This window comes from Salvelinus fontinalis, chromosome 36, assembly GCF_029448725.1.
Source record: "Salvelinus fontinalis isolate EN_2023a chromosome 36, ASM2944872v1, whole genome shotgun sequence".
Taxonomy (NCBI): Eukaryota; Metazoa; Chordata; class Actinopteri; order Salmoniformes; family Salmonidae; genus Salvelinus; species Salvelinus fontinalis.
This window is the reverse complement of record NC_074700.1, coordinates 4,136,842-4,162,784: the sequence shown is the minus strand read 5'-3', so window position 1 is coordinate 4,162,784 and position 25,943 is coordinate 4,136,842. Positions and strand designations below refer to the sequence as shown.

The window sequence follows — 25,943 nt, the reverse complement described above, 5'->3', positions numbered from 1 at the left end:
TTCAGTACTTCAGCATAATATGTCCTCGTGGTTCTATTTAGTCATGTTCTCAAATTGTTCCAAAAACGTTCCATATAAACCACACGAGAACTTGAGTAACATTCAGAGAACTTTCTAAGAATGCTATTTCGAAACATATACATGACATTCTCAGCATCAGCAAAACTGTTTCTATCCTCTATATTTTGTTAAGTGTGTTCAGGTGTGTTCATTGCTTGTTTCCTTTGAAATGAGATCTGTTTGAATAGACTAAAATGAACTACTTAATGAGTAAAACAAACATGGCATACAGGCTCCTTGTGGCGCAGTGGACTAATTCCATGGATAGAGAACAGAAGAGCATAAATTTTAATCTCACTGACGCTGTGCCACAATAAAAAAATTCATGTTTGCATGATTAATGCCATGTTTAAGCAAATTCATTTCCATGTGTCCTATCTGTGCTTGGAGTTAACCCAATTTAACCTAGCAGTGTTATTAAAAGTCTTAAACATGTTCTCGGAACATTATTTAATAACCTTTTTTAAATAATCTAATTTCCATTCTCAGAACGTTAATAAAACTTCCCAGAAGAAATGTCAGGGAACCATAGTAAAACATTCTCAGAACCTCCCTGCAACCTAAAAATGTATGTTCCCAGAACAGGCAAAATGTTCACTTAATTTAAAACGGTTTTAATGGACCGGAAACGTATGACGTCGTTCCGTGAATCAATGGGAAACCAAAAACGAACGTTCCCACAACTTCCAAGGAACAAAATGTAGTAGCAGGGATGCCATTGCTGTGGGCTCATGGGTACCATTGTGTGAAGGGCTACAGAATAGGAGCATTACAGTAGCCTGGTTCCATGTCTGATGTGCTGTCTTGCTAATTCCTATATGACAATAGCTTGACAATGATCATAGAAGTTAGCAAGGCAACACAAACAGATATGAAACCAGGCTAGCATTGTAGCCCCCTGTCATAGTATTCTTTCTCATGAGTTCATAGGGAGAGGAGTCATGACCCCCTATGCTGCTTCACAAAGCTCCTACTCCCTTAGGCCATGACACACATGAGGAAATTGTTAAGCCCAGTGCTTAGAGTGTATTCACTGTGTACTCTCTGTGTGTACTCTGTGTACCATAATTGGACATGCGAGACAAGAGACCCTGTTTGTCTTTCTGCGTGCCTGTTCAATGTAATATAATTTGAGGTGCCACTAGAAACTATTTCAATGTCATTGTGGTGTTTGTATGTATGTTTGGGCTTTTCGACTACATATAGGCTAGTACATTATTATGTACTCATGGTCATTATTGGTCATTTTTCCAGTGTTTCATTTCCTTGCACTCTCCTTTTGTACATCTTTTAATCCTCTCTTCACCCGCCCCCCCCCCCCTCTCTCTCTCTCTCTTTCTTCCTTACTAATCTCTAGGGTCACAGGTTCACCTGGAACTCCAGTCATAGAGATGACCTCTGAGCTTTTAACCAGGGAGCGAGGAGGAAGTAGGTGTAGCTAATTAGAAGAGTCCCTCTTTCTTTTGTTCTTTCTGCCATTCGGCCGACTGGCTGCACACATCACATCTCCTGTTCCGGCGTTGATCTAAGCATTCCTGGGACACCAGGCCGTGATGAATCTCCTTTTCTGGAAGTTTTTGGATCAGTAGGCTTTGTGTGCTGCCTCGTTGCGATTTGCTTAATTCCCCCTCTCTCTCTCTCTCCTTTGTTTTTGCCCATCTAAGCAGAGGATTAGGGGTGCCCTTTATGATGGTTCTGTGATGGACTGGGGTTGTGTTCGGTGGTGGGCGGTTGATAGGCGGTGGGATTGGGGTAAATAGACTACTATATTACATAGTGTTCTGTATTACATAAGTAATGCACTGGAATCCAAATAGGAGGGATTCCCCCAGCTCCCGCTCTTGTACCTAAACTTGAAGACTCACTCGCAGCCTAGTAAACTTGTAGGTTAACCTCAGGACAGGATATCCCAGTTTATTTCTGAGGCCACCTAAAAGTTTTTTAAATGCCGAAGTCAACAGAGAGTGTGTGCGTGAGCCAGGCAGGTCTTGTGTTTTACAGGACAAACGTGTGTATTTAGAAGAAGTGTTGAACCCTGTCTGGGAAAGCAATGGGGGTTGTGTATCATGGCACAGGAGGCGGATAGTACGAGTCTCAGAGTTGATTAAAGTACAAGGGGCAGGAAAATGGTAGGTCAAGGCAGATCGTAATCCAATTCAAAGTCAGGCAGGTACAGGACGGCAGGCAGGATCAGGGTCAGGACAGGCTGGAAACAGGATACAAAGAGCTGTGAGAGGGGTTTAACTCTAGATACATGGAAAGTGGATGTATACGGAGGGTGCGGGGCAACAGAAGACTGATAAAACGGGAGTAAAGTTTGCGGGACTCCCGAGTGGAAAGCCATACCCTCTGCCCAAGACTGTAGCAGGGAGCAGGGGTTCAGTGGCGGTCTGCCTGTCGTCGATACCTGGAGGGGGTCTTGAGAAGAGTGGCCCGGGGCTCTCTTCTAGGTAGCGGGACAGCGACGTACGAACATCTGGGCAGAAGGAATGCTGACCTCTTGCTCGTGGAAGAGCGGGGGCTGATATCCCAGGGAACACTCAAAAGGCGAGAGACCAGTAGCAGAACGGGGAAGAGTGTTGCGGGCATATTCCACCCACACTTGGTGCTGGCTCCAGGTTGTGGGATTGGTGGAGATGAGGCAAGAGTTGTCTCCAAGTCGTGATTGGCTCGCACCACCTGGCCATTAGACTGGGGATGAAAACCAGAGGACAGGCTAGCCGACGGCCCAATAAGGGTGCAGAACGCCTTCCAGAACCAGGATGAGAACTGAGGACCGCGATCGGAGACCATGTCGACCTGAAGTCCATGGATCCGGAAGACGTCTCCTTCTCTGAGGGCAACTTAGGAAGGGGGATAAAATGGGCGGCTTTGGAAAACCTATCCACCGCCGTAAGGATGGTGGTGTTGCCATCTGACAGAAGGAGGCCCTTGACAAAGTCCAAGGATATATTGGACCAGGGGCGGTGAGGAACAGGGAATGGTTGGAGGCTAGCCGGAGCTTGCCGTGGAGTCTTGTTCTGCGCACACACAGTGCAGGCTGCAACAAATGCGGAGATGTCAGGAACCATTGGGTGCCACCAAAAACATTGTACGACGAAAGCCAAGGTCCGACGGGAGCCAGGATGACAGGTGAGTCTGCCCATTGTGGGAATGTGCCCATTCCAGGACCGGAGCATGGGCAGAGTCCAGGACTAACATCCGGTTAGCTGGGCCCCCTCCCCGGGGTCCAGCTGGGAACACTGCAGACCAGACTCTCTATTACCCAGATGATAGCAGCCACTAGACCGGAAGTAGGGAGGATGATCTCAGGGTCCGATGTTGTAGTAGCGGGGCTTTACAGATGTGAGAGTGCATCAGGCTTCACATTCTTGGACCCTGGACAGTAGGAGATAGTGAAATGGAAATGAGTGAATAACAGGGCCCATCTTGCCTGCCTGGAGTTGAGACGCTTGGCGGTGTGGAGATATTCCAGGTTCTTATGGTCCATCCACACCAAGAATGGATGTTCTGCCCCTTCTAACCAGTGCCTGCACACCTCCAACACCATCTTAACTGTGAGTAATTCTCGGTTTTCCACGTCATAGTGCCTCTCAATGAGGTTAAGATGATGGGAAAGGAAGGCCCAGGGATGCAGCTTCTGGTCCTGGGCAGAACATTGGGACACTCTGACATCCAAGGCGTCGACCTCCACCACGAATTGACGGGATGGTTCCGGATGAATTAAGATGGGATCTGTAGTGAATCGCTGCTTGAGGTCTGAACGCCCGGTCAGCTGCTGGAGACCGTATGAACGGAACCTTGGGTGAGCTGAGTGCAGAGATGGGGGAAACAAGGGTGCAGTAACCCTGGACAAAATGACGGTAGAAATTAGCGAACCCCAGGAAACATTGCAGCTGCACTCTGGATGTGGGTTGAGGCCAATCCACCAATGCTCTCACCTTGTCAGGGTCCATCTGAATATTTCCTGCAGGGATGACGTATCCTAGGAAGGAGATGGTGGAGCGATGGAATTCGCATTTCTCCGCCTTCACAAAAAGCTGGTTCTCCAAGAGATGATGGACGACCTGTCGGAAATGGAGGACATGCTCTTGAGCTGACCGGAAATAAATTAGGATGTCGTCGAGGTAGACAAACACAAATCGGTTCAACATGTCACAGAGCACATCATTGACCAGGGCCTGGAACACTGCAGGAGCGTCGGCATCACCAGGTACTCGTAGTGCCCGCTAGCCGTGTTAAAGTCTGTCTTCCACTCGTCTCCTTCCCGTATCCGAACTAGATGGTAGGCATTCCGAAGGTCCAACTTAGATAAGATGATCCCCACCTGGAGAGGCTCGAAAGCCGAGGAAATGAGTGGTAGCGGGTAATGGTTTTTAACTGTAATGTCATTAAGACCCCGGTAGTCAATACACGAATGCAGGGTCTTGCCTTCTTCACCACAAAGAAGAACCCTGCGCCAGCGCGGGAAGCAGATGGACGCGTAATACCTGCAGCAAGAGAGTCCTCAATGTACCCTTCCATCGCTTTGGTGACCGGACAAGGAATAAAATCCCCCCTGAGGCGGTGCAGTACCCGGGAGAAAGTCGATAGCACAGTCGTAGGACCGATGCAGAGGAAGAGGCAGAGTTGAAAACCTCCCATAAGTCCTGGTACTCCGCGGGAACGGCAGAGAGATCTTAGGCTTTACCCAAGCCCGCAGGGAGACATCCCGGGGCAGGCTGCGCTGACTTCAGACAATGTGCATGGCAAAACAGACTCCAACCCATGATGGAACCCATAGCCCAGTCAATTAGGGGGTTGTGCCTCTGGAGCCATGAAAACCCCAAAACCATGGGTACACAAAGAAACTCCATGAGCAGAAACTGCATAGACTCACTGTGGTTGCATGACACTCGCAGGTTTTTAGGAACTGTATTGTGGGTGACTCTGCCAATAGTGTCCATCCAGCGCTCTGACGTCCATTGGGATGGAAAGGGGTTGAGTGGAGATACCCAGCTCTGACACCATGGTAGTGTCCATAAAGCTTTCGTCGGCCCTAGTCAAAGAGCACCCGAATGGATTTGAACTGGTCTCCCCACAACAGGGTAGCATAGAGTGGGTTACGAGAATTGAGAGATTGGTAAACTCCCCGTTCGGCTCACCAGTGGACTTGCACCTACTGACGAGCCTGGTATTTTAATGGGCAGGTAGATAAGAAATGTCCCGTAGCTCCACAATACAGACAGCTCTTGGTGTTCAGTCTGCATAAGCGCTCAGCAGGAGACAATCTAGCCCTGCCCAGTTGCATGGGCTCCGGAGAAGGCAAGGCGACAGCCCTCTGTGATTTCTGAGGGAACTCGGGTGACACCGGATTCTCTCGGAAATGTAGACTTTGGGGATTTCCGGGAGTCCCCGGAGGCGAGGGAGTCGAGGTCCATGGGCAGCTCCTGGGCTGTGAGCTCATATTTAATCACCTCCGATAATCCGTGAAGGAACGTGTCGAACAGGGCTTCCGGGTTCCAGGCACTCTCAGCCTCCAACGGGCGAAAATCTACTGCGTAGTCTGCCACACTCCGGGAGTCTTGACGTAGTTGGAGCAGCTTACGAGCAGCCTCTCTCCCGGACAACGAAGAATCAAACACTTTACTGTTGTGACTTGTTGCCTAGTTGGGAATCCGTGGAATTGCTCCAGTAATGTATTGGACGCATGGTCATGGCCAGGCTATGGAGTACTTAATGGGAGGAGACGAACAAACAGAAAACGCAGGTATAAATACACTGAGGTAATGGGAGACACCTGGTGGGGGCTGGAGACAATCCCAAAACAGGTGAAACAGATCTGTGTGTGTGTGAGAATGTGGGTTTGAATCCATGTGTGTGCCGTGTCACCACAACTCCAGCTGCTTTTGTATCAGCTCATTGATGATTCTGCTGTAACGCCAAGTCTGACACGTGCTTTTGCCATGCCCCACAGCACCGTGGGTAGTAGAGTGTCCATTTATCGCCATAGCCACGCCGGCTCACTAACTCAAATTTAGGCTCCTGTCAAACAGGAAAAGAAACGTTGACGGCAGTTCAATCGTAACAGAAACTGTAAGGCAGGCGAATAACCTGCAGCTGTGTTTAGACAGGGCATCAAGATAGATTTCCTCACTGTTATTTGATTTGTTAACACAAAGGAACATTGAGCTCTTGAACATGTGTTTTTCTCAATACGATATTCAACATTGTGATTTTTTTTGTTTTATTTTTCAACTTCTCAAATATTGAGAAGTCCAACTTCAGTTTTATAGTCTCTGGATGTGTCTGAATTTCTTTGGGAAATATTTCAGTTCCTTCCAATTTGAAACACTGAAACTGTAAGTCAGAAGTGTTGAGAGGAAGGCAAGTGTCAATTTGACACATGCACCTCAGGATTTTAAGAGCTTGTGCAAGTTCAGAGTGACTGGCATACGTTTGTGTCATTTTATTTTCTCTCCCCCTCACTCTCATTATTTCTCTCTCTTCCTCTCTGTCTCTCGGTCCCAGCTAGCCGGTGGCTAGCGACTAGCTGGCTAATGATATTTGAATCTTAATAGCTGTGCTGATGAACTGAAATAGTAGACCCCTTGAGAATCTTTATTTACTCGTCTTTAAGAGTGGCTGGCCTGTCCTGTTGAGTTATGACACTGCCATATGGTTACGGTTGACAGGGAACTAGTTTGTCGCACGTTGACGTCGCGCCCCTTGTATCCACACGCACGCATGCTATTGTTGCCTTGACATCTGTTGTTAACCTGATCATCTATTTGGTTCAGACCCAAGGCTCCAACTCTCCAGGGATTGCTAACCCTGAGCTAACAGATGATCCAGGATTGAGTTAAGGGATTAGGATATGATAACGTAATGCAGTGATGTATATGAATGCGTTTACAGATGAGAGTGAAGTATGGACGTAATGTTGGCATTGCAATGATGCTACCCAATCAATTAAGCTAATGGAGTTTCTTTGGGGAATAGTGAAATGTTTGGTCATGGTACATTGGAGGACGATTTGGGGTGAGAGGTTAACTTTCTTTTGGTAGCGAATACAGCCGGTCTACGTGTCTGTTGTAGTTGGGCGATGACTCGTGTCATTTTAGAAGAGCGTGGCGTGTGTTTTCTAGAGGGTAAATGAGACGCGTGTGTGTCTCCTGGAGAGTAGGTCTGTCTTTTATATTGAATGTGAGGTAATATTCGTCTGTTTCACCAGATGCTGTTTAATAGCATTTCTCCCTTATCCCCTCTCGCCCCACTTCTCCCCGCCACTTAATCCACACCAGCCACCGAAACCCAGAACCACACGCAGATCCAGTTACCCTGCCCATAGGCACCCAATGCAGTCCCTCCGGTGTCTGTGTGTGTGTGCATGCATGCTTGTGTTGAACATGTGATCTCACACACTTACACCTCTTAGTCTGACAGATAGTATAGCCTTACACTGGGTCTGCTCATGTATTCGGAGACATCTCCAGAGGTTTCGCAGGGGAGCTCTCTCCCTGGGCTTTGTTGTGCTGCCACGTGGCTTCTCTCTGGAGCTGACTGGGCGGTCGGTGGGGACCCATGGGAAAACAGCTCATCACTCACAGAAACCTCTGACCGGTCACTTTCTCTCCCACTTGGCTATAGGCTCCATCTGTACAGCTGATAATTACAGGAGTAGGATCAATATGCCCTTCTAGCCACTGTTCTACAGTTTTACATTTGATCCAACAATGGTTAAATGAGGACTGGAGGAGTGGAAGCTGATCCAAGATCTTTGCCTCAGGGCGACTTCTACCCCGAGACAGAATTACAGGGTCTTCTCTATTAGCTCGCCAGTCAATTACAGAATAAAATAAAATTTACGGGTCCTTTTCTAACAATGCAAAGTTAAAGATAAATAGAAAGGGTGACACGAGGAATAAATACACAGTGAACAACGAGTACAAATACCATGGCTATATACAGGGAGTACCAGTACTGAGTTTGTGTGCAAGGCTACGAGGTAATTGAGGTAGCTATGTACGTATAGGTAGGGGTGAAGTGACTCGGCAACAGGATAGATAATAAACTGAGCTGCAGCAGCAGTGTATGTGGTTAGCGTGAAAGTGTGTGTGGCGTCAGTATGCATGTGTGCGCATGGTTTGTGTGTGTGTGGGCGTCTAGTGTGAGTATGCGTGTGTTGGGGTGTCAGTGTAAGTACTGTATATGTGAGTCTGTGCAAGAGAATTAGTTAAAACAATTGTCAATGCATGTATGCCGGGTAGCCATTTGATTAGCTATTTAGCAGCCTTGGGTCCTGTTGGTTCCAGACTTACTGTATGGTAGTAGAGTGAACAGTCTGTGGCTTGGGTGGTTGGAGTTTTTGAAAACATTTTGGGCCTCTGACACTGCCTGGTTTAGAGGTCTTTGATGGCAGGGAGCTCAGTCCCAGTGATGTACTGTGCCGCACTCAACACCCTCTGTAGCGTCTTGTCGCCGGGTGCCTTGCAGTTGCCATACCAAGTGGTGATGCAGCCAGTCAAGATGCTCTCAATGGTGCAGCTGTAGAAATATTTGAGGTTCTGAGGGCCCATGACAAATCTTTTCAGTCTCCTGAAGGGGAAGAGGCGCTCTCGTGTCCTCTTCACAATTGTGTGGGTTTGTGTGGACCATGTTAATTCCTTAGTGATGTGCACACAGAGGAACTTGAAGCTCTCGACCCGTTCCACTCCAGCCCCAACGATGAGGATGGGGGTGTGCTCGCCCCTCCTTTTCCTGTAGTCCACAATCAGCTCCTTTGTCTTGCTGACACTGAGGGAGAGGTTGTTGTCCTGGCACCACACGGCCAGGTCTCTGACCTCCTCCCTATAGGCTGCTTCATCGTCATCGGTGATCAGTCCTACAATGTTGTGTTGTCAGCAAACTTGATGATGGGGTTGATGGAGTCGTGCGTGGCCACGCAGTCGTGGGTTAACAGGGAGTACAGGAGAGGACTAAGCATACACACCTATGGCGCCTCGTGTTGATGCTCAGCGTGGTGGATGTGTTGTAGCCTACCCCCACCACCTGGAGGCAGCCAGTCAGGAAGTTGAGGATCCAGTTGCAGAGAGAGGTCTTCAGTCCCAGGGTCCTGAGCTTGGTGATGAGCTTGGAGGGGACTATGGTGTTGAATGCTGAGCTGTAGTCAATGAACAGCATTCTTAAATAAGTATTCCTTTTGTCCAGCTGGGTTAGGGCAGTGTGGAGTGCAATAGAAATTGCGTAATCTGTGGATCTGTTGGTGCAGAATGCAAAGTGGAGTGGGTCCAGAGTGTCTGGGATGATGGTGTTGATGTGAGCCATGACTATGGTTACAGGCGATTGTCATTTAGGCAGGTTACCTTGGCGTTATTGGGCACGGGGACCATGTTGGTCTGCATGAAACAAGTTGGTATTACAGACAGGGGCAGGGATAGTTTGAAAATGTCAGTGAAGACACTTGCTAGCTGGGCAGCTCGCTGCTGGATTTCCGTTTGCAAGCCCTGCCACATCCGTCGAGCATCAGAGCCAGCATAGTAGGATTCAATCTTAGACCTTTATTGACGCGTTGCCTGTTTGATGGCTTGTCGGAGGTTGTAGCGAGATTTCTTATAAGCGTCCGGATTAGTGTCCCACTCCTTGAAAGTGGCAGCGGTGGTCTTTAGATCCATGCAGAAGTTGCCTGTAATCCATGGCTTCTGGTTGGTGTATCTACATATGGTTACTGTGGGGACAACGTCATCAATGCGCTTATTAATGAAGCCAGTGACTGATGTGGTATACAACACAATGTTATTCGAATGAATCCCGGACCATTTTCCAATCTGTGCTAGCAAAAGAGTCCTGCATCCGCTTCATCGACCACTTCTGTATCGGAGCGTGTCACTGGTACTTCCTGTTTGGAGTTTTTGCAGGATTATGGGTTATGGTCTGATTTGCCAAAGGGAGGGTGAGGGCCTTGTATGCATTTTTGTGTGTGGCATAAAGGTGGTTTATAGTTTTGTCGTGTCTAGTTGCGCAGGTGACATGCTGTTAAAAATGAGGGAAAACGATGTAAACTTACTTTAATCGGTCTGTCTGCATATTCATAAACATGGCATATGGGGGTGTAGGGAGATACCCAATGGGCTGGATGATTTTCTTCTCATCACTCATCTTGAAAAAACATATTTAAAGCTTGGAAATCAATTAATCCACCATCATTAACACAATGGAAAAATCGAACGATTTATTTTTTATATATTGAAATAGCATAATTGCTACAATTTTAAGGCCATGTGGCAAACAACAATGCAGGCACTAAGGATGGAGGTGTGAGCATGCGGGCCTGGGCAGAGGAGATGTACAATAGCCGTTGTTTGTGTATGTCTGTAAATTGTCGTTCGTATGTGTATGGTTGCATTTGGTGTAAAAAGATTAGGTAAAATTGAGTTTAGTTTCCCTGCATTAAAATCACCGGCCACGAGAAACGCCACCTTTTTTGAATGTACATTTTCTTGTTTGCTTTTGGACCTATGAGTGCCGTCTTAGTGCCAGCATCGGTTTGTGGTGGTAAATGGACAGCTCCGAAAAATATTAATGAAAACTCTGTGGGTAAATAGTGTGGTCTACAGCTTATCATGCGGTATTCTAACTCAGGCGAGCAAAAACGTGAGACTTCCTTAACATTAGAGATCGCCCATCAGTTGTTGTTAATAAAGAGATACAGCCCTCCTCCCTCGGTCTTACCCGAGTCTGCTGTCCAGTCTTGACAATGTATAGAAAAACCAGCGAGATCTATATCCATGTCCTCGTTCAAACATGACTCTGAAAAACATCAGATATTACATTTTTTCATGTCCTGTTGATAGGATAGTCTCGATCGAAGCTCATCCAGTTTGTTCTCCAGTGATTGCACGTTCGCCAGTAGTTGCTCGTCGACCGAATCTCGTCAGGGTGCTCTCTCGCCTGCCTCTCCTTCACTGCTTCGAAGTCAAAACACGGATTGCTATTTAGAAGGAAAGGCTTGGCTGAACACAAACATTTTCCTTTTGAAAAGATTGTAATTTTCATTATTATTTTAGAGATGGAAAACAACTGTCATGGATGTTACACCCTCCGTTATGGATGTTACAATCTGAAATAGACATCCAAGTCTTAAAGATATCTTGTATATACATACAGTGCATTCGGAAAGTATTAGGACCCCTTGACTTTTTCCACATTTTGTTACGTTACAGCCTTATTCTAAGCTCAGTGACTTTCAATGTGGCACCGTCATAGGATGCCACCTTTCCAACACGCTAGTTTGTCAAATTTCTGCCATGCTAGAGCGGCCCTTGTCAACTGGAAGTGCTGTTATTGTGAATTGAAAACATCTAGGAGCAACAACGGCTCAGCCACGAAGTGATAGGCTACACAAGCTCACAGAACGGGACCTCCAAGTGCTGATGCGGGTAGTGTGTAAAAATCGTCTGTCCTCAGTTGCAACACTCACTGCCAGAATCGTCTACAATGTCATTGTATGCTGTAGCGTTAAGATTTCCCTTCACTGAAACTAAGGGCGTAGCCTGAACCATGAAAAACAGCCCTAGATCATTATTTCTCCTCCACTAAACTTTACAGTTGGCACTATGCATTCGGGCAGGTAGCGCTCTCCTGGCATCCACCAAACCCAGATTCGTCCGTCAGACTGCCAGATGGTGAAGCGTGATTCATCACTCCAGAGAAAGCGATTCCACTGCTCCTGAGTCCAATGGCTGCAAGCTTTACACCACTCCAGCCGACGCTTGGCATTGCGCATGGTGATCTTAGGCTTGTATGCGGCCGCTCGGCTTTGGAAATCCATTTCACGACGAACAGTTCTTGTGCTGACGTTGCTTCCAGAGGCAGTTTGGAACTTACCGTGTTTCCACTTCACAATAACAGCACTTACAGTTGACTGGGGCAGCTCTAGCAGGGCACAAATTTGATGAACTGACTTGTTGTAAAGGTGGCATCCTATGACAGTGCCACGTTGAAAGTCACTGAGCTCTTCAGTAAAGGCCATTCTACTGCCAATGTTTGTCTATGGAGATTGCAATGGCTGTGTGCTCGATTTTATACACCTGTCAGCAACGGGTTTGGCTGAAATAGCCTAATCCACAAATTTAAAGGGGTGGCCACATACTTTTGACCATGTAGTGTATAAACAAATGAACCTTTACCAGTTGAATGTAGATATGAGTATAATATGTTTTTGTATTACAATATTTCTGAAATATTGTAACAAAATATGCAAACGAGACAGTATACATGTGCAAATACTGTCAATCCACTTTTCTAGAGACTGAATGAAGTTGGTATGTTTTTTTTGGGGGGGGGGGGCTTTCATTTGGAGAAAATAAAACCCATGACTATTCACAGATTGTTGATAAACACCCTTCTCATCTTTATATCTAAAAATCTGCACTGCCGTGTATGAGAAATGCATTTCAGCATATATTTTCTAAGAGAATCTTACGTGGAACACATCATTTTCAAGATATCAACAATTGCTTCAGAAAATTCTGATGAATACTTCTCAGAGCAAGCACACAAAAGATGGTGAATGCACAAGATTTTGAAGCTAAGATATGATAAATCAATATCCAAGACATCCACAACCGTTATGGATGTTACAGATATCGATATAGTTGTCATGGCGCTCCAGTAGCAGTCTAAGCAGAGTACTTCTTTAAAGATGTACAGTGAGGGAAATAAAGTATTTGATCCCCTGCTGATTTTGTACGTTTTCCTGGGCAAATGTACAAAATCAACAGCGGATCAAATACTTTCCCCCCTCACTTTAAATGTTTTGTTATTTTTAAGTGTTTTTAATTGTGTTATCCGGTTGTTTTTGTTTTTGATTGTTTTTTGTTGGCAGGTCAACTCTTTTTGGCTTGGCTAGCTGCTGTATCTTGGCTTGGCTTGGCTAGCTGTTCGAATGATGCATCTGGACACTGTACCAGATTTTTTATTTCACCTGGCTGCTGGTTCCTGATCTTTTGAAAACATAAATTGAAGAGTCACCTAAAGCTTGAGAAGAATGGGAGATGCAGGAGAGGAATGCAGTGCTTAGGCAGAGAGCTTGTAGTAAGGACGACTGGCTACTATTCTGAACTGTGTGTGGCGAGCTTTCTGGCGCCCAGAGCAGGATGCCATACATGGTAAAGGAGGAGAAGTGCAGTAGCTACATGACTCAGGCTGCAAAACAGAGTAGCCCTCTACAAGATTGTCACCGGACTCGTCATCAATCATCTCCCTGACCAGCTTTCTCGGATCAAGCCAAGCCTTCTCCATATTTGGAGGATGCATGCACTCAGACTTGGCCTGTATCGGTTGACCTAGCCAACTATATATAGGCTACTCATGATAATGGATTGCTTATTTGTTTTTTGCTTTTAAGCACTTTGCGATTGTTATGAAAACCGCTTTCGCAATTGAATACATTATTATAATGCCGAAAAAGGATAGTGATTACGGAAATAGAGAAACCAGTTATGGACCATATACAATCTTGTTGAAAGTTGGCTTTACCGAGAATGTTTCAAGGTGATCCGATGTAAGGTTCATGTTTTACGGATGTTACATCGTCTGTCCCAGTCAACCCCCTGTCTTTACAAGGTCGTAGAACATGCAACCAAAACTCAAGACACTTCAACTTGGTCTGTATTGCTTTAACATTTCATCTTCATAACTAACACTGGGGGACAGCTGTGAGTGGAAGAACAAGCTCTGTGAACTCGGTCTAAAAGCCGTAAAATATGATTGAGACTTGGCCTCCTACTCTGTAATGGGTAAAATTCATGCAATTTCTTACCCGGGTCTCTCGTTGATGTCAGGTGAGGTGTGTTGGTTGCTTGCAAAGTATAATTATGAACGTGGTTTAATTTGGAAATGACTAAATGACTAAATCTACATGCTCAGGTTGACCTTCCCACGGAATTGAACATACAGTATATAAAAAGGAAAGGAAATTAGAATGTCATTTTAATAACTCTAATAAACGTTTGTTATACATAGGCGTAACAATCACACTGACTCAGTCACCATACTACACAGCACCATACTACACAGAGAGTTTCCATTCACTCTCTAAATAGACCTCTTTCTTTCTTTCCATTCATCCTGTCGCCCGATCACCCAGAATGATGTGGGTGTCTGCGAGAACTTATTGATTTTCCTGGGAAGTCAGAGACTGCGTGCCAACAGGAGACCTCTACACACAGGAAGTTTTCCCTCATAAACAACATGTCCTCATAAACCCACTAGCAGACCATCTTATTTTACTCCGCGTTTAACACCCTTCCCAACCAGCACCCCAGAACGAGACTTATCTGTTTTTTTGTCTGCTTTGTCTGTAGGACTTAATACATTCAAATGTTTTCAGATGCAGAAGAGTCTTTTCAGACGTGCAGGTGTTTTGCATAGTTTCGTATTCTCAGCAGATCTGCTTTTGTAGTGACAATGTGACGGGACTTCAGAAGAATAGAAATGAACGTGGGACACGTTTTGTTGATGGTTTACTTTGAAACAAGCTGGTGCCTTCATGGTTGTGTGTGTGTGTGTGTGTGTGTGTGTGTGTGTGTGTGTGTGTGTGTGTGTGTGTGTGTGTGTGTGTGTGTGTGTGTGTGTGTGTGTGTGTGTGTGTGTGTGTGTGTGTGTGTGTGTGTGTGTGTGTGTGAGCGGGAGACCTCTGCCATTGTTGAGGTTTTACAACGTAAGCCACATCCTGACAACTGGTTTCCAGGGTCTATTTTTAGCTCACAGTGCTCTAATTTTACCCCTCTTTGGGTCGTATTCTGACGGGTGTTCTTATTTAGTGTGTGTTCCCCGGAACGCAGTGTCACCACGGGTCACTTCATTTCCTGTCACATGTCCCCATTGTAGCATTAAAACAGTCACACATACACATTGAGAACGACGCAAGACACGCAAGCTGAGAATATGACAACTCCGAGGAAGGGAATGGGATTTTGTGTGTTGTTTTTCTGAAATCACAGCAGGTGGCCAACCCAGAGAGATGTCAGAGTCTGAAAGTTCCATTGTTCTATTCAGAACATTTTTCAAAAATGTTGCTCAACTAAAACAAAATAGTAGTGTAAAAAATCCTACGGAGGGCTTTGTGATACTTTGTACAGTGATAACTTCCCTCTGGTTGAAAACATGGCATGTCTTTGTGGAAATTGAAGTGCTGTGAGGAGAAGTGGGAAGTAGTGATGGGGGGAAAGAAATCAATACAGTTACATATCGCAAAATCGCTACTGTAGGTAGCATTAGCTAGCGCTAGTCAGATGTAGTGACCCAACATGTTTTCAGCACTTTTATTTCCCTGACTGATCAAAACTTGTTTTGTCATGCTCTCTCTCGTCTCTCTACAGTAGGCATATAGTGAGCAATATGTTTGGTAGGGGTGGGACGATACCAGTATTGCGATATTCGACAGTATCATGGCAAGTAAAGAAAACACAAAGTGGATTTAATGGGATACTTCGGGATCTTACAATGAGGCCCTTTATCTACTTCCCCAGAGTCAGATGAACTCATAGATACCATTTATATGTCTCTGTGTTCAGTATAAAGGAAGTTATACATAGTTTCGCGAGCCAATGCTACGCTAGCAAATACCCATAGACTCCCAGTCATTGCGCTAACGCTAGTTAGCAATTGCGCTAGTAAGCAACATCCTTCAAACAACACGCAGAGACATCAAAATGCCGAAGTATCCCTTTAAGTTCTTTAGGAAAACCGCCATCATTTTGGAAACGAGCATCATTAGGATGTCATCCAGTCACCTTTATTTATTTTCCAAGCTATAGCACACTATATTTTACATACAGCAGGTTTTTGAAGGACAAAATAGAGTAGTCTGCTTCATGTTTTCATTTTTGCTATGGAAAAACTATTGCGACGCTGGTATCATCGCCTTAATGTTTGGAACATCAAATCACAATAAAATCGCAGTATCGAATCGCAATAGATATACAGTGCATTCGGAAAGTATTCATACCACTTATTCCACTTTTTGTTACGTTACAGCCTTATTCTAAAATTGTTTTTTTCCGCTCAATTTACACACAATACCCCTAAATGACAAAGCAAAAACAGGTTTTTAGAAATGTTTGCAAATTGTTTAAACATAAACTGATACCACATTTAAGTATTCAGACCCTTTACTCAGTACTTTGAACCACCTTTGGCAGCGATTACAGCCTCGAGTCGTCTTGGGTATGACGCTACAAGTTTAGGAAACCTGTATTTGGAGAGTTTCTCCCATTCTTTTCTGCAGATCCTCTCAATGGGGATGGGGAGGTTGGATGGGGAGCGTCGCTGCACAGATATTTTCAGGTCTCTTCAGAGATGTTCGATTGGGTTCAAGTCCGGGCTCTGGCTGGGCCATTCAAGGACATTCAGAGACTAATTCCGAAGCCAATCCTGCGTTGTCTTTGCTATTTGCTTAGGGTTGTTGTCCTATTGGAAGGTGAACCTTCGCCCCTGTCTGAGGTCCTGAGCGCTCTGGAGAAGGTTTTTATCAAGAACCTCTGTACTTTGCTCTGTTCATCTTTCCCTCGATCCTGACTAGTCTCCCAGTCCCTGCCGCTGAAAAACATCCCCACAGCATGATGCCGCCACCACCATGTTTCACCGTAGGGATAGTGCCAGGTTTCTTCCAGATGTGACACATGGCATTTAGGCCAAAGAGTTCAATCTTGGTTTCATCAGACCAGAGAATCTTGTTTCTCATGTTCTGAAAGTCTTAAGGTGCCTTTTGGCAAACTCCAAGCGGGCTGTCATGTGCCTTTTACTGAGGAGTGGCTTCTGTCTGGTCACTCTACCATAAAGGCCTGATTGGTGGAGTGCTGTAGAGATGGTTGTCCATCTGGAAGTTTCCTCTATCTCCACAGAGGAACTCTAGAGCTGTGTTCTTGGGGACCTTCAATGATGCAGACATTTTTTGGTACCTTTCCCCAGAGCTGTGCCTGAACACAATCCAGTCTCGAAGCTACGGACAATTCCTTTGACCTCATGGCTTGGTTTTTGCACTGCCATGCACTGTCAACTGTAGACAGGTGTGTGCCTTTCCAAATCATGTCCAATCATTGAATTTACCACAGGTAGACTCCAATCAAGTTGTAGAAACATCTCAAGCATGATCAATGGAAACTGGAGGGTCTGAACACTTATGTAAATACGTAGTTTTTTTTGTAATACATTTGCAAACATTTCTAAAAACCTGTTTTCTCTTTGTGGGGTACTGTGTTTAGATTGCTGTGTAAAACTCAATTTTAGAATAAGGATGTAAAATGTGGAAAAAGTCAAGGGGTCCTGAATACATTCCGAAGGCACTTTAGAATCGTGATAACTGTGAGACTCGCAATACATAACATATCGGCCCCTGCGTATCACGATAATAATGTATCGTAAGGTCCCTGGCAATTCCCAGCCATTTTACCAAGTTGTTTGTGTGTTACATTTTTTTAAGTCATCACAAGTAATTTCTGTTTTTTTATTTCATTTTTCTTTAACCTTTATTTAACTAGGCAAGTAAATAAGGTATTTCTGTTTTTTATTTGTAATCGATTTGCCAACATTTAAAAAAACCTGTTGTAAAGAAGAACAAATTCTTATTTACAATGACGGCCTACCAAAAGGCTAACGTCCTCCTAGCAAATGTGCCTAATCTGGTTTTGGCATGGGCTCTAGCCAACAGTTTGCTGATAGTGCGGCTAGGCTGTGTTGGTAGGCTACTCTACATAATGAGATTATTAAGAGTGAGAATAATTGTATTTGTCAAACGGCAGTCAAGCATCAATCATCATGTCACCAGAATAAGAAGCTCAATATTTATTGGATAGGAGCATCAAGATCACCGTGCTCTTTCACCACCCTGTGAAGTTCATCATAAGTCATTTCATCTGTAGCCTAACACGGAACCCAAACCGGCTGCGCGCGTGCGCCATCGTGCACCAATTTATTTTGTCCCCCTACACCAAACCCGATCACGACACGCAGGTTAAAATATCAAAACAAACTCTGAACCAATTATATTAATTTGGGGACAGGTTGAAAAGCATTAAACATGTATGGCAATTTAGCTTGCACTTGCTAGCTAATTTGTCCTTTTTAGCTAGCTTGCTGTTGCTAGCTAACTTGTCCTTTTTAGCTAGCTTGCTGTTGCTAGCTAACTTGTCCTTTTTAGCTAGCTTGCTGTTGCTAGCTAATTTGTCCTGGGATATAAACAGTGAGTTGTTATTTTACCTGAACTGCACAAGGTCATCTACTCCGACAAATTAATCCACACATAAAACGGCCAACTGAATCATTTCTAGTCATCTCTCCTCCTTCCAGGCCTTTTCATCGTTGAACTTTTATGGTTATCTCATCTAAACTTTCATTGTATTACCACGACAACCGGCAAAACAGTTCGTCTTTCAATCACCGACGTGGGTTTAACCAATGAGGAGATGGCACGTGGGTACCTGCTTCTATAAACCAATGAGGAGATGGGAGAGGCAGGACTTTCAGCGCGATCTGCGTTAGAAATAGGAATTATTTATATTTTAGCCCTTGGCAACGCAGACGCTCGTTGGTGTGCGCGAGCAGTGTGGGTGCAATAATTGAATAACATGGATTTCTACATTTATTTTGCGACGCTCGCGCACGCGACGTGTCCGGTCTGGTCAGCATGTAATAAACTGCATTATTTCCCGCTTCGTAGTGGGAGGAATACACACCATATCATCATGTGACTCCCAAGTTTACATCGATATGATGGTTATTATATCAATATTTGACCATTAAGGCGTTTCCACTGGATTTCTCGCATAATACATTTTATGACACAAAAAGATCCCAACATGTCGAAAAACAATCCATTTATAAAATTGTACCGAACCCGCTGTCGTGATTTTTTTGTTGTTGTATTATATGACTTTACTCACAAAAAACTGTGGGTGGAAACTTAGTTGCTGTAATAGTTTTCCATTAAAAATATTTCTCAAGCTATAGTTTTGCTAGGACTATCTGGGAGGGGTCTGAGTGGGGATGGGAAAAATGAAAACCAGAGGTTTTTGGCAGAGAGGTTTGGAACTCTCTTTGTTATTGGTCTATTAATCAATTTACCACCTGGTGATGTCACCAGGCAAGCTGAAACCATGCAAACTTGTTGATTAGAAAGTCCTGTGTAGATTGTATTTTCAACCAGCAACAATCAGGAAATAACACTGATCAAATGTTTTCACACTTTTACCTAGTGGTGAGAGAGTTGGATTTGAGACCAGAGCAATGGTTGTCACACTGGCACATAGATGGTATGTAAATGTGGAAACATGTAAATTGCTGCGAGGGAGGACGTCTGCTAAGCAAATAGATTGTGTAACCTTTGTAAAAACACAATTTAGTTAGGCTTAGCCTTAAATGTTTTTGTCTGCGTGACAAGTTGCATGGAAAGTTGCGCTTGGTTACTTCTTTAGATACCTTATTTTGATGATAATGTCAATGATTTACTGAAAGTATTACTTATATATCCTAGGTGTGTTCATGACATACAGTGTATACGGTATGGAACACTCAACAGAAGTTTTGTCCAATCAAGTCTCTTTTCCAGTTAAAAAGTTTCCGTCCAATCACACACGCTTGCCAACAATAGTTTTGCCAAGTAATGTGGGCTTTCTCCCCAATGGACTCAGCCATGGCTGTGGTCCAATTAAACGTCTCCATTAGCTGCCACATTGCCAAGCAGCAACACTATAGCTAACTGAGGTGTCAAGTCTAGTTTCAGTAACAAGATCCTACATCAAAAACAGAAAACCCCTTTCCCTACGCAAGCCAGTCTGTTACTAATGATTGGACTGAGAGTGACTGGTAGATATTGTTTGACGTCTTGGCTGGATAGATGGATGAACCTAATTGTTGTGTTGATTCAGTGTTTTATTAACATAATCCATCATGATTGTTTGATGCTTACCATAGTGGTTTGGTCAGTTGGGCACTGTTTCAAACCCTGATCACTCTGTGTGTGTGATTGACAAAGTTCATAATTCAACGTTTGTTTGCTAAATCATGTAATTTAGCGCGCGTGCCGTCATCATTGCTTTGCACAAAAAGGGCTTCACAGGCAAGGATATTGCTGCCAGTAAGATTGCACCTAAATCAACCATTTATCGGATCATCAAGAACGTCAAGGAGAGCTGTTCAATTGTTGTGAAGAAGGCTTCAGAGCGCCCAAGAAAGTCCAGCAACAGCCAGGACCGTCTCCTAAAGTTGATTCAGCTGCGGGATCGGGGCACCACCAGTACAGAGCTTGCTCAGGAATGGCAGCAGGCAGGTGTGAGTGCATCTGCACGCACAGCGAGGCGAAGACTTTTGGAGGATGGCCTGGTGTCAAGAAGGGCAGCAAAGAAGCCACTTCTCTCCAGGAAAAACATCAGGGACAGACTGATATTCTGCAAATGGTACAGGGATTGGACTGCTGAGGACTGGGGTAAAGTAATTTTCTCTGATGAATCCCCTTTCCGATTGTTTGGGGCATCCGGAAAAAAGCTTGTCTGGAGAAGACAAGGTGAGCGCTACCATCAGTCCTGTGTCATGCCAACAGTACAGCATCCTGAGACCATTCATGTGTGGGGTTGCTTCTCAGCCAAGGGAGTGGGCTCACTCACAATTTTGCCTAAGAACACAGCCATGAATAAAGAATGGTACCAACACATCCTCCGAGAGCAACTTCTCCCAACCATCCCGTAACAGTTTGGTGACGAACAATGCCTTTTCCAGCATGATGGAGCACCTTGCCATAAGGCAAAAGTGATAACTAAGTTGCTCGGGGAACAAAACATTGATATTTTGGGTCCACGACCAGGAACTCCCCAGACCTTAATCCCACTGAGAACTTGTGGTCAATCCTCAAGAGGCGGGTGGACAAACAAAAACCCACAAATTCTGACAGACTCCAAGCATTGATTATGCAAGAATGGGCTGCCATCAGTCAGGTTGTGTTCTAGGAGTTAATTGACAGCATACCAGGGCGGATTGCAGAGGTCTTGAAAAAGAAGGGTCAACACTGCAAATATCGACTCATTGCATCAACTTCATGTAACTGTCAATAGAAGCCTTTGACACTTATGAAATACTTGTAATTATACTTCAGTATTCCATAATAACATCCGACAAAAATATCGAAAGACACAAGCAGCAAACTTTGTGGAAATTAATATTTGTCATTCTCCAAACTTTTGGCCACGACTGCACTCACAGTCTTGCATAGTGTGTGTGTGTGCACGTTTTTGTGTGTTTCTAGCTTATGCGCAGGCATGCTATCTTGAGTATGTGTGTTCCATTAGAGTGTTTGCAGAGTGTGTGTGTCGCGCGCACAGACAGATTGGCACGGACCTAGCCTCACACTGTCCTTTTGAAAGGGAAACATGGTTCTGATTGACTCATTTGCTGGGGGATTTCTCTGGCGCAGAAATGAAAACAGTGTGGCCTCTTGGCACGTGAGTGGAATAGCAATGGCATACCAGGCAGTAAAATGGTGACATCATTAAGGGATTATAGATTTCACCTGGATTCACCTGATCAGTCTGTCATGGAAAGAGCGTGTCATGTTTTGTTCACATGATTGATCATTTACAGTGTACATCTGTCAATGTCTTGCCAAATGGATGTTCATAAATCTGATTAATACACACGGCTCCACGCCAGCGACCTTTTAACTTGAGTTTGACCTTTAATATTTGACCTTTGAACTCTCTCTCTTCCTTCAGACCCCTGTCTGACGGTGATGCCGCCATGCATGGGCGATGCAGACCGTTTCAGCCTGGAGGCCCTCCGGGTCATCCACAAACAGCTGGACGACGATAATGACGGGGGGATTGAGGTCAACGAGAGTGTGGAGGTGCGTAATACTAATACAGCATTAGTCTATGTATGTGTAATGATCTGGTCATGTCTGTTACCTGGTAATTTCTGTTACCAAGTTGTTTGTGTCACCAAATCATGTGTGTTACTTGGTCATTTTTCAAGTCATCACTGTTAGCTGGTCATCACTGTTAGCTGGTCATCACTGTTAGCTGGTCATCACTGTTAGCTGGTCATCACTGTTAGCTGGTCATTTCTGTTACCTGGTCATTTCTGTTACCTGGTCATTTCCGTTACAAAGTCATTTCTGTTTCTGATAGTTTTCTTTCAAGTAGGCATTTTTAAGGTGGAATGCTTTTGGGTTGAATTGCACTGGGCCTTAGCCCTCATAAACAACCCCATAAACTCATGGTGAAATGTTTGCAAGCCAATAATCAGCTTAGGAAGCTAGTGGGGAGATAGTGGAGAGAAGGGAGGGAAAGAGAATTTAAAAAAAGAGAGCATGAGAATAGGGTAGGCCTTTCTCAGTGTGTTTGACAGTAAGACCTGACCTGCTCTGTCCTGTGCCCTCTCGTAATCAACTTAGTTTAAACGCCCGACGTAGCCATTTTAAATCAGTACAAAATAATTTATTGGTTACAATTAAGTACCTTACTATCTAGGTTTCCATCCAATTGGCGACATATTGTCATGTGAATATTCCGACTTTTATAGTGTTAGTTTCATCAGATGGGCCTTTAATTAAAAACACTAAGGGCTTTGGTCAGATTCTCTCTCTCTCTCTCTCTCTCTCTCTCTGTGTGTGTGTGTGTGAAATCAAATGTATTTGTCCCATACACATGGTTAGCAGATGTTAATGCAAGTGTAGCGAAATGCTTGTATGTGTGTTGTGTGCCAGGAGTAATTTTTAACTCGTAGAGCTGCAGTGGTGTGAGAAACTGTTATACCGTCGCCCTTGGCCCGGGGGGCATCTCAGAAAAGCAGGGGGGGGCGGCCATTTATGGACCCTTTTAAGGCCCCTAAGAGCAGAGGTGTTGAAGCTGGCCCCCGTCCGAGTAGGTGTGTGTGCGTGTACGTACATACATTTGTGTGTGCTTGCGTGTATATGTACACATACACAATAAATGTATGTGTACACATTTGTGTTTGTGTGTCCATGCATGTGTGTGACAGGGGGATGACGGAGCAAGGTGCTGACCTTTGACTTTATAAGGGCAAAGAGAAGCTGCGGGGGAAAAAACACGTTGTTTTTGGCGGCCGGGGGGGTTACCGGAATGATTTAGGAGCTCGTCTCTTCTGGAGTGCAAGAAGGCAAAGCGTTGCTCATTTTTACAAGCCTTGAGCTGTCCTGAGATCAGATTTGAAGCCCTTAAGAGGACTGTTGTCGCTGATCCTAGATCAGAACCCAGGAGAAACTTGACCCTGGAGTATGTGACTATTCCCTGGGACATTGTTGCATGCATATTGGATTTACACGCTCAGGCCCACGTGACTGTCCCTGCTCGTTTCTCTTCTATCATGCTGTATCAAGAGCATAACAGTCTTTTTGAAAGTTCATGCAATTATATAGACCTTTCCCAGAACTTGTTTAGCAAAATTTGTTTGCTTCTTTCGTTATTGAAGAAATTAAATGATTAAATGCCTTAATCATTATTTCATGCCTTTTGGGGATTTTGTCAGGAAAGTGTTCAATTTACTTAAAAAATTTTCATGGAACAAGTTTGTTTTTGATGAAATTGAGTCTGTTTTTTAATTAAGTTGTGACGAGAATAGTCCATGTGTGACCTCAGAGTTAAACCTCTTTATGACTCATTGGTCACTGTCATGACTGTCATGACCTCCTCTTCCTGGCAGTGGTGAGGTAACAGGGGTGACGTTGACGGGGGTGAGGATGGTGGCAGGTGAGATGAGGGTTGGGGAAAGGAGGTCAGTTTGGGGACGTCCTCACCCCCTGTAACCCACATCTGGCCCAGAAAACCATACCCCCACCCCCCAGTAGAGCTACTGTCTACAAATGTCTGTTTGACTGAGGAAGAGTTGGGCCTCAATCAGCAAAGTTATATTCAGGTAGATTCACTATTTTATCGACTTGGATTATTTTTGTAATTTTGCCCGCACTCTCAGACACAAACGCACACATGCGCAAGCACACAAATGCACACACACGGGGGGGGGGGGGGGGGGGGGCATAATTTCTTGAAGGAAGGACAGCTTGGCGAGATGCTGGCTTGTAGCATTGATCCCAACTAGAGGATCCGGGGCTAGACATTCAGACCTCCGGGGGGAAAAAAGCACGCATACCGCTAACAAACTGCCCCCACCCCGCCCTCCCCCCTCACCCAGTTCTTTCTTCAACACACCCTCAGACGGGGTCTAAAAAGCCCCCCTCCTCTTCTTTGCCTTCAAGGTGTTTTGGAAAGTAACTCACTCATTTCACCTCGGTACTATGCAACAAGAAGAGAGTTGCTAAGCTGCGGTGTCTGTGTGTGTAAAACGCAATAAGCAGACAAGGCCTCATAGAATAGAGTATAACATAACAAGATAAAGCAAACAAAAATACAGTTTTAACGATCATCACATCGATGGGCTTTGATTACCGCCGCATGTCTTCAGTGGGGTTTACACCTTCTCACCCACAACTCCCTTTGCATATGGTGGAGTAGAATATGGAGAGGAGGAGAGGAGGCGGAGGTGTGTAGCAGTATGCTGAGGCCCGTCGCAGAGGTGAGGCCAGTTAGTCGCCAGGGACGGCAGCTGCGCCGCACTCACTGGCTGTGGCTCTTCCGTCTACTTAAGAGACGCTACAAGATCAGGTTCCATCTCTTTGAAATAGCAAGAACAGAATTCACGTCACACTGGAAGGGGAGGGGGGGGGTTCTAGGAGATGGACAGTATTTAAGTGTCCCGGTAGATTGGCTACTGGCGAAGTGAGAGAAAGCACTCCCCGGCCCAAAGACAGCCCAAGCATTTTACCCCCGTCAGTTGGAATCCGATCCGAAGGGCCAGGCGATGTCTTCTTTGAGACCACTGCAGATCACTCTGTGTATGTGCACTCGCATGTGTATGCGATGCGTGCTAGTGTGTGTGTGTGTGTGTGTGTGTGTGTATAAGCCCATATCCCTTTGAAGAAATGTCTCTCATTATCTGGAGATGTCTGAACACAAGTAGTTGAACACAAGACACAGATAGTCAGTGACCCTTCAAGCAAACCAAATATATATATATATATATATATATATATATAGTACCAATCAAAGTTTGGACACACCTATTCATTCAAGGGTTTTTCTTTATTTGTACTATTTTCTACATTGCAGAATAATAGTGAAGACATCAAAACTATGAAATAACACATATGGAAACATGTAGTAACCAAATAAGTGTTAAACAAATTAATCTATTTTAGATTATTCAAAGTAGCCACCTTTTTCCAGTCATAGAGCAGTGTGTGTGTGTGTGTGTGTGTGTATTTACCTTTCTGTCCATGTGAGATGATGATTTCCTGGTCATATGTCAAGTGACTTAGCTACCAAATTACCTATTTAAAAAAAAAAATAACAATTGTATAACATCAATAGCAAACAAATGGCAGTTGTGCAATTGGTTAATGTGTTCGTTAACAAATAAGCGTCCACTTATGACATTTATCAATGTGTTTGCGAGGAAAAACACTTCAACTGAACTGGGTCAATAATATTGTTTGTTATAGCTCAGACACACCGATAGGATTGTCAAACGTTTGCCTGCCGACAGTACTTCTGAACACAGTGTTGGCAGTCGTTCTATTTTGTGTTTACACAGCAAAGACCTTGAAGTCGTCAGCCACTTTAAGCCTTGTTAAAATACTCCAAACCAGAAGTTGTCAGTAGCTTTGTTTGGCAATGCATGTCTGTGTATCTGTTGTATCTTGTAGTAAAAATGTTTCCCCAGTTCTATTGAATTATCATGTTGATTTGTTAATTATTTGTTCTCATCCCAACATCTGCTAGCTAGCTAACTAATAAGCTAGTGCACATTTTCAAACCTACTGAAAAAAAATCCTTCAA

The 25,943-nt window shown here is 44.6% G+C and overlaps 1 protein-coding gene across 1 annotated transcript in view; it reads left to right on the top strand.

Annotated features, from left to right (window-relative positions):
* The window catches only part of LOC129835049 (stromal interaction molecule 2-like), an 86,340-nt gene that overhangs the window by 24,557 nt on the left and 35,840 nt on the right, over window positions 1–25,943 (top strand). The window contains exon 2 of the mRNA XM_055900397.1: window positions 21,804–21,934. Coding sequence (XP_055756372.1) covers window positions 21,804–21,934 — 131 coding nt within the window. The remainder of the gene's footprint in view (window positions 1–21,803; window positions 21,935–25,943) is intronic.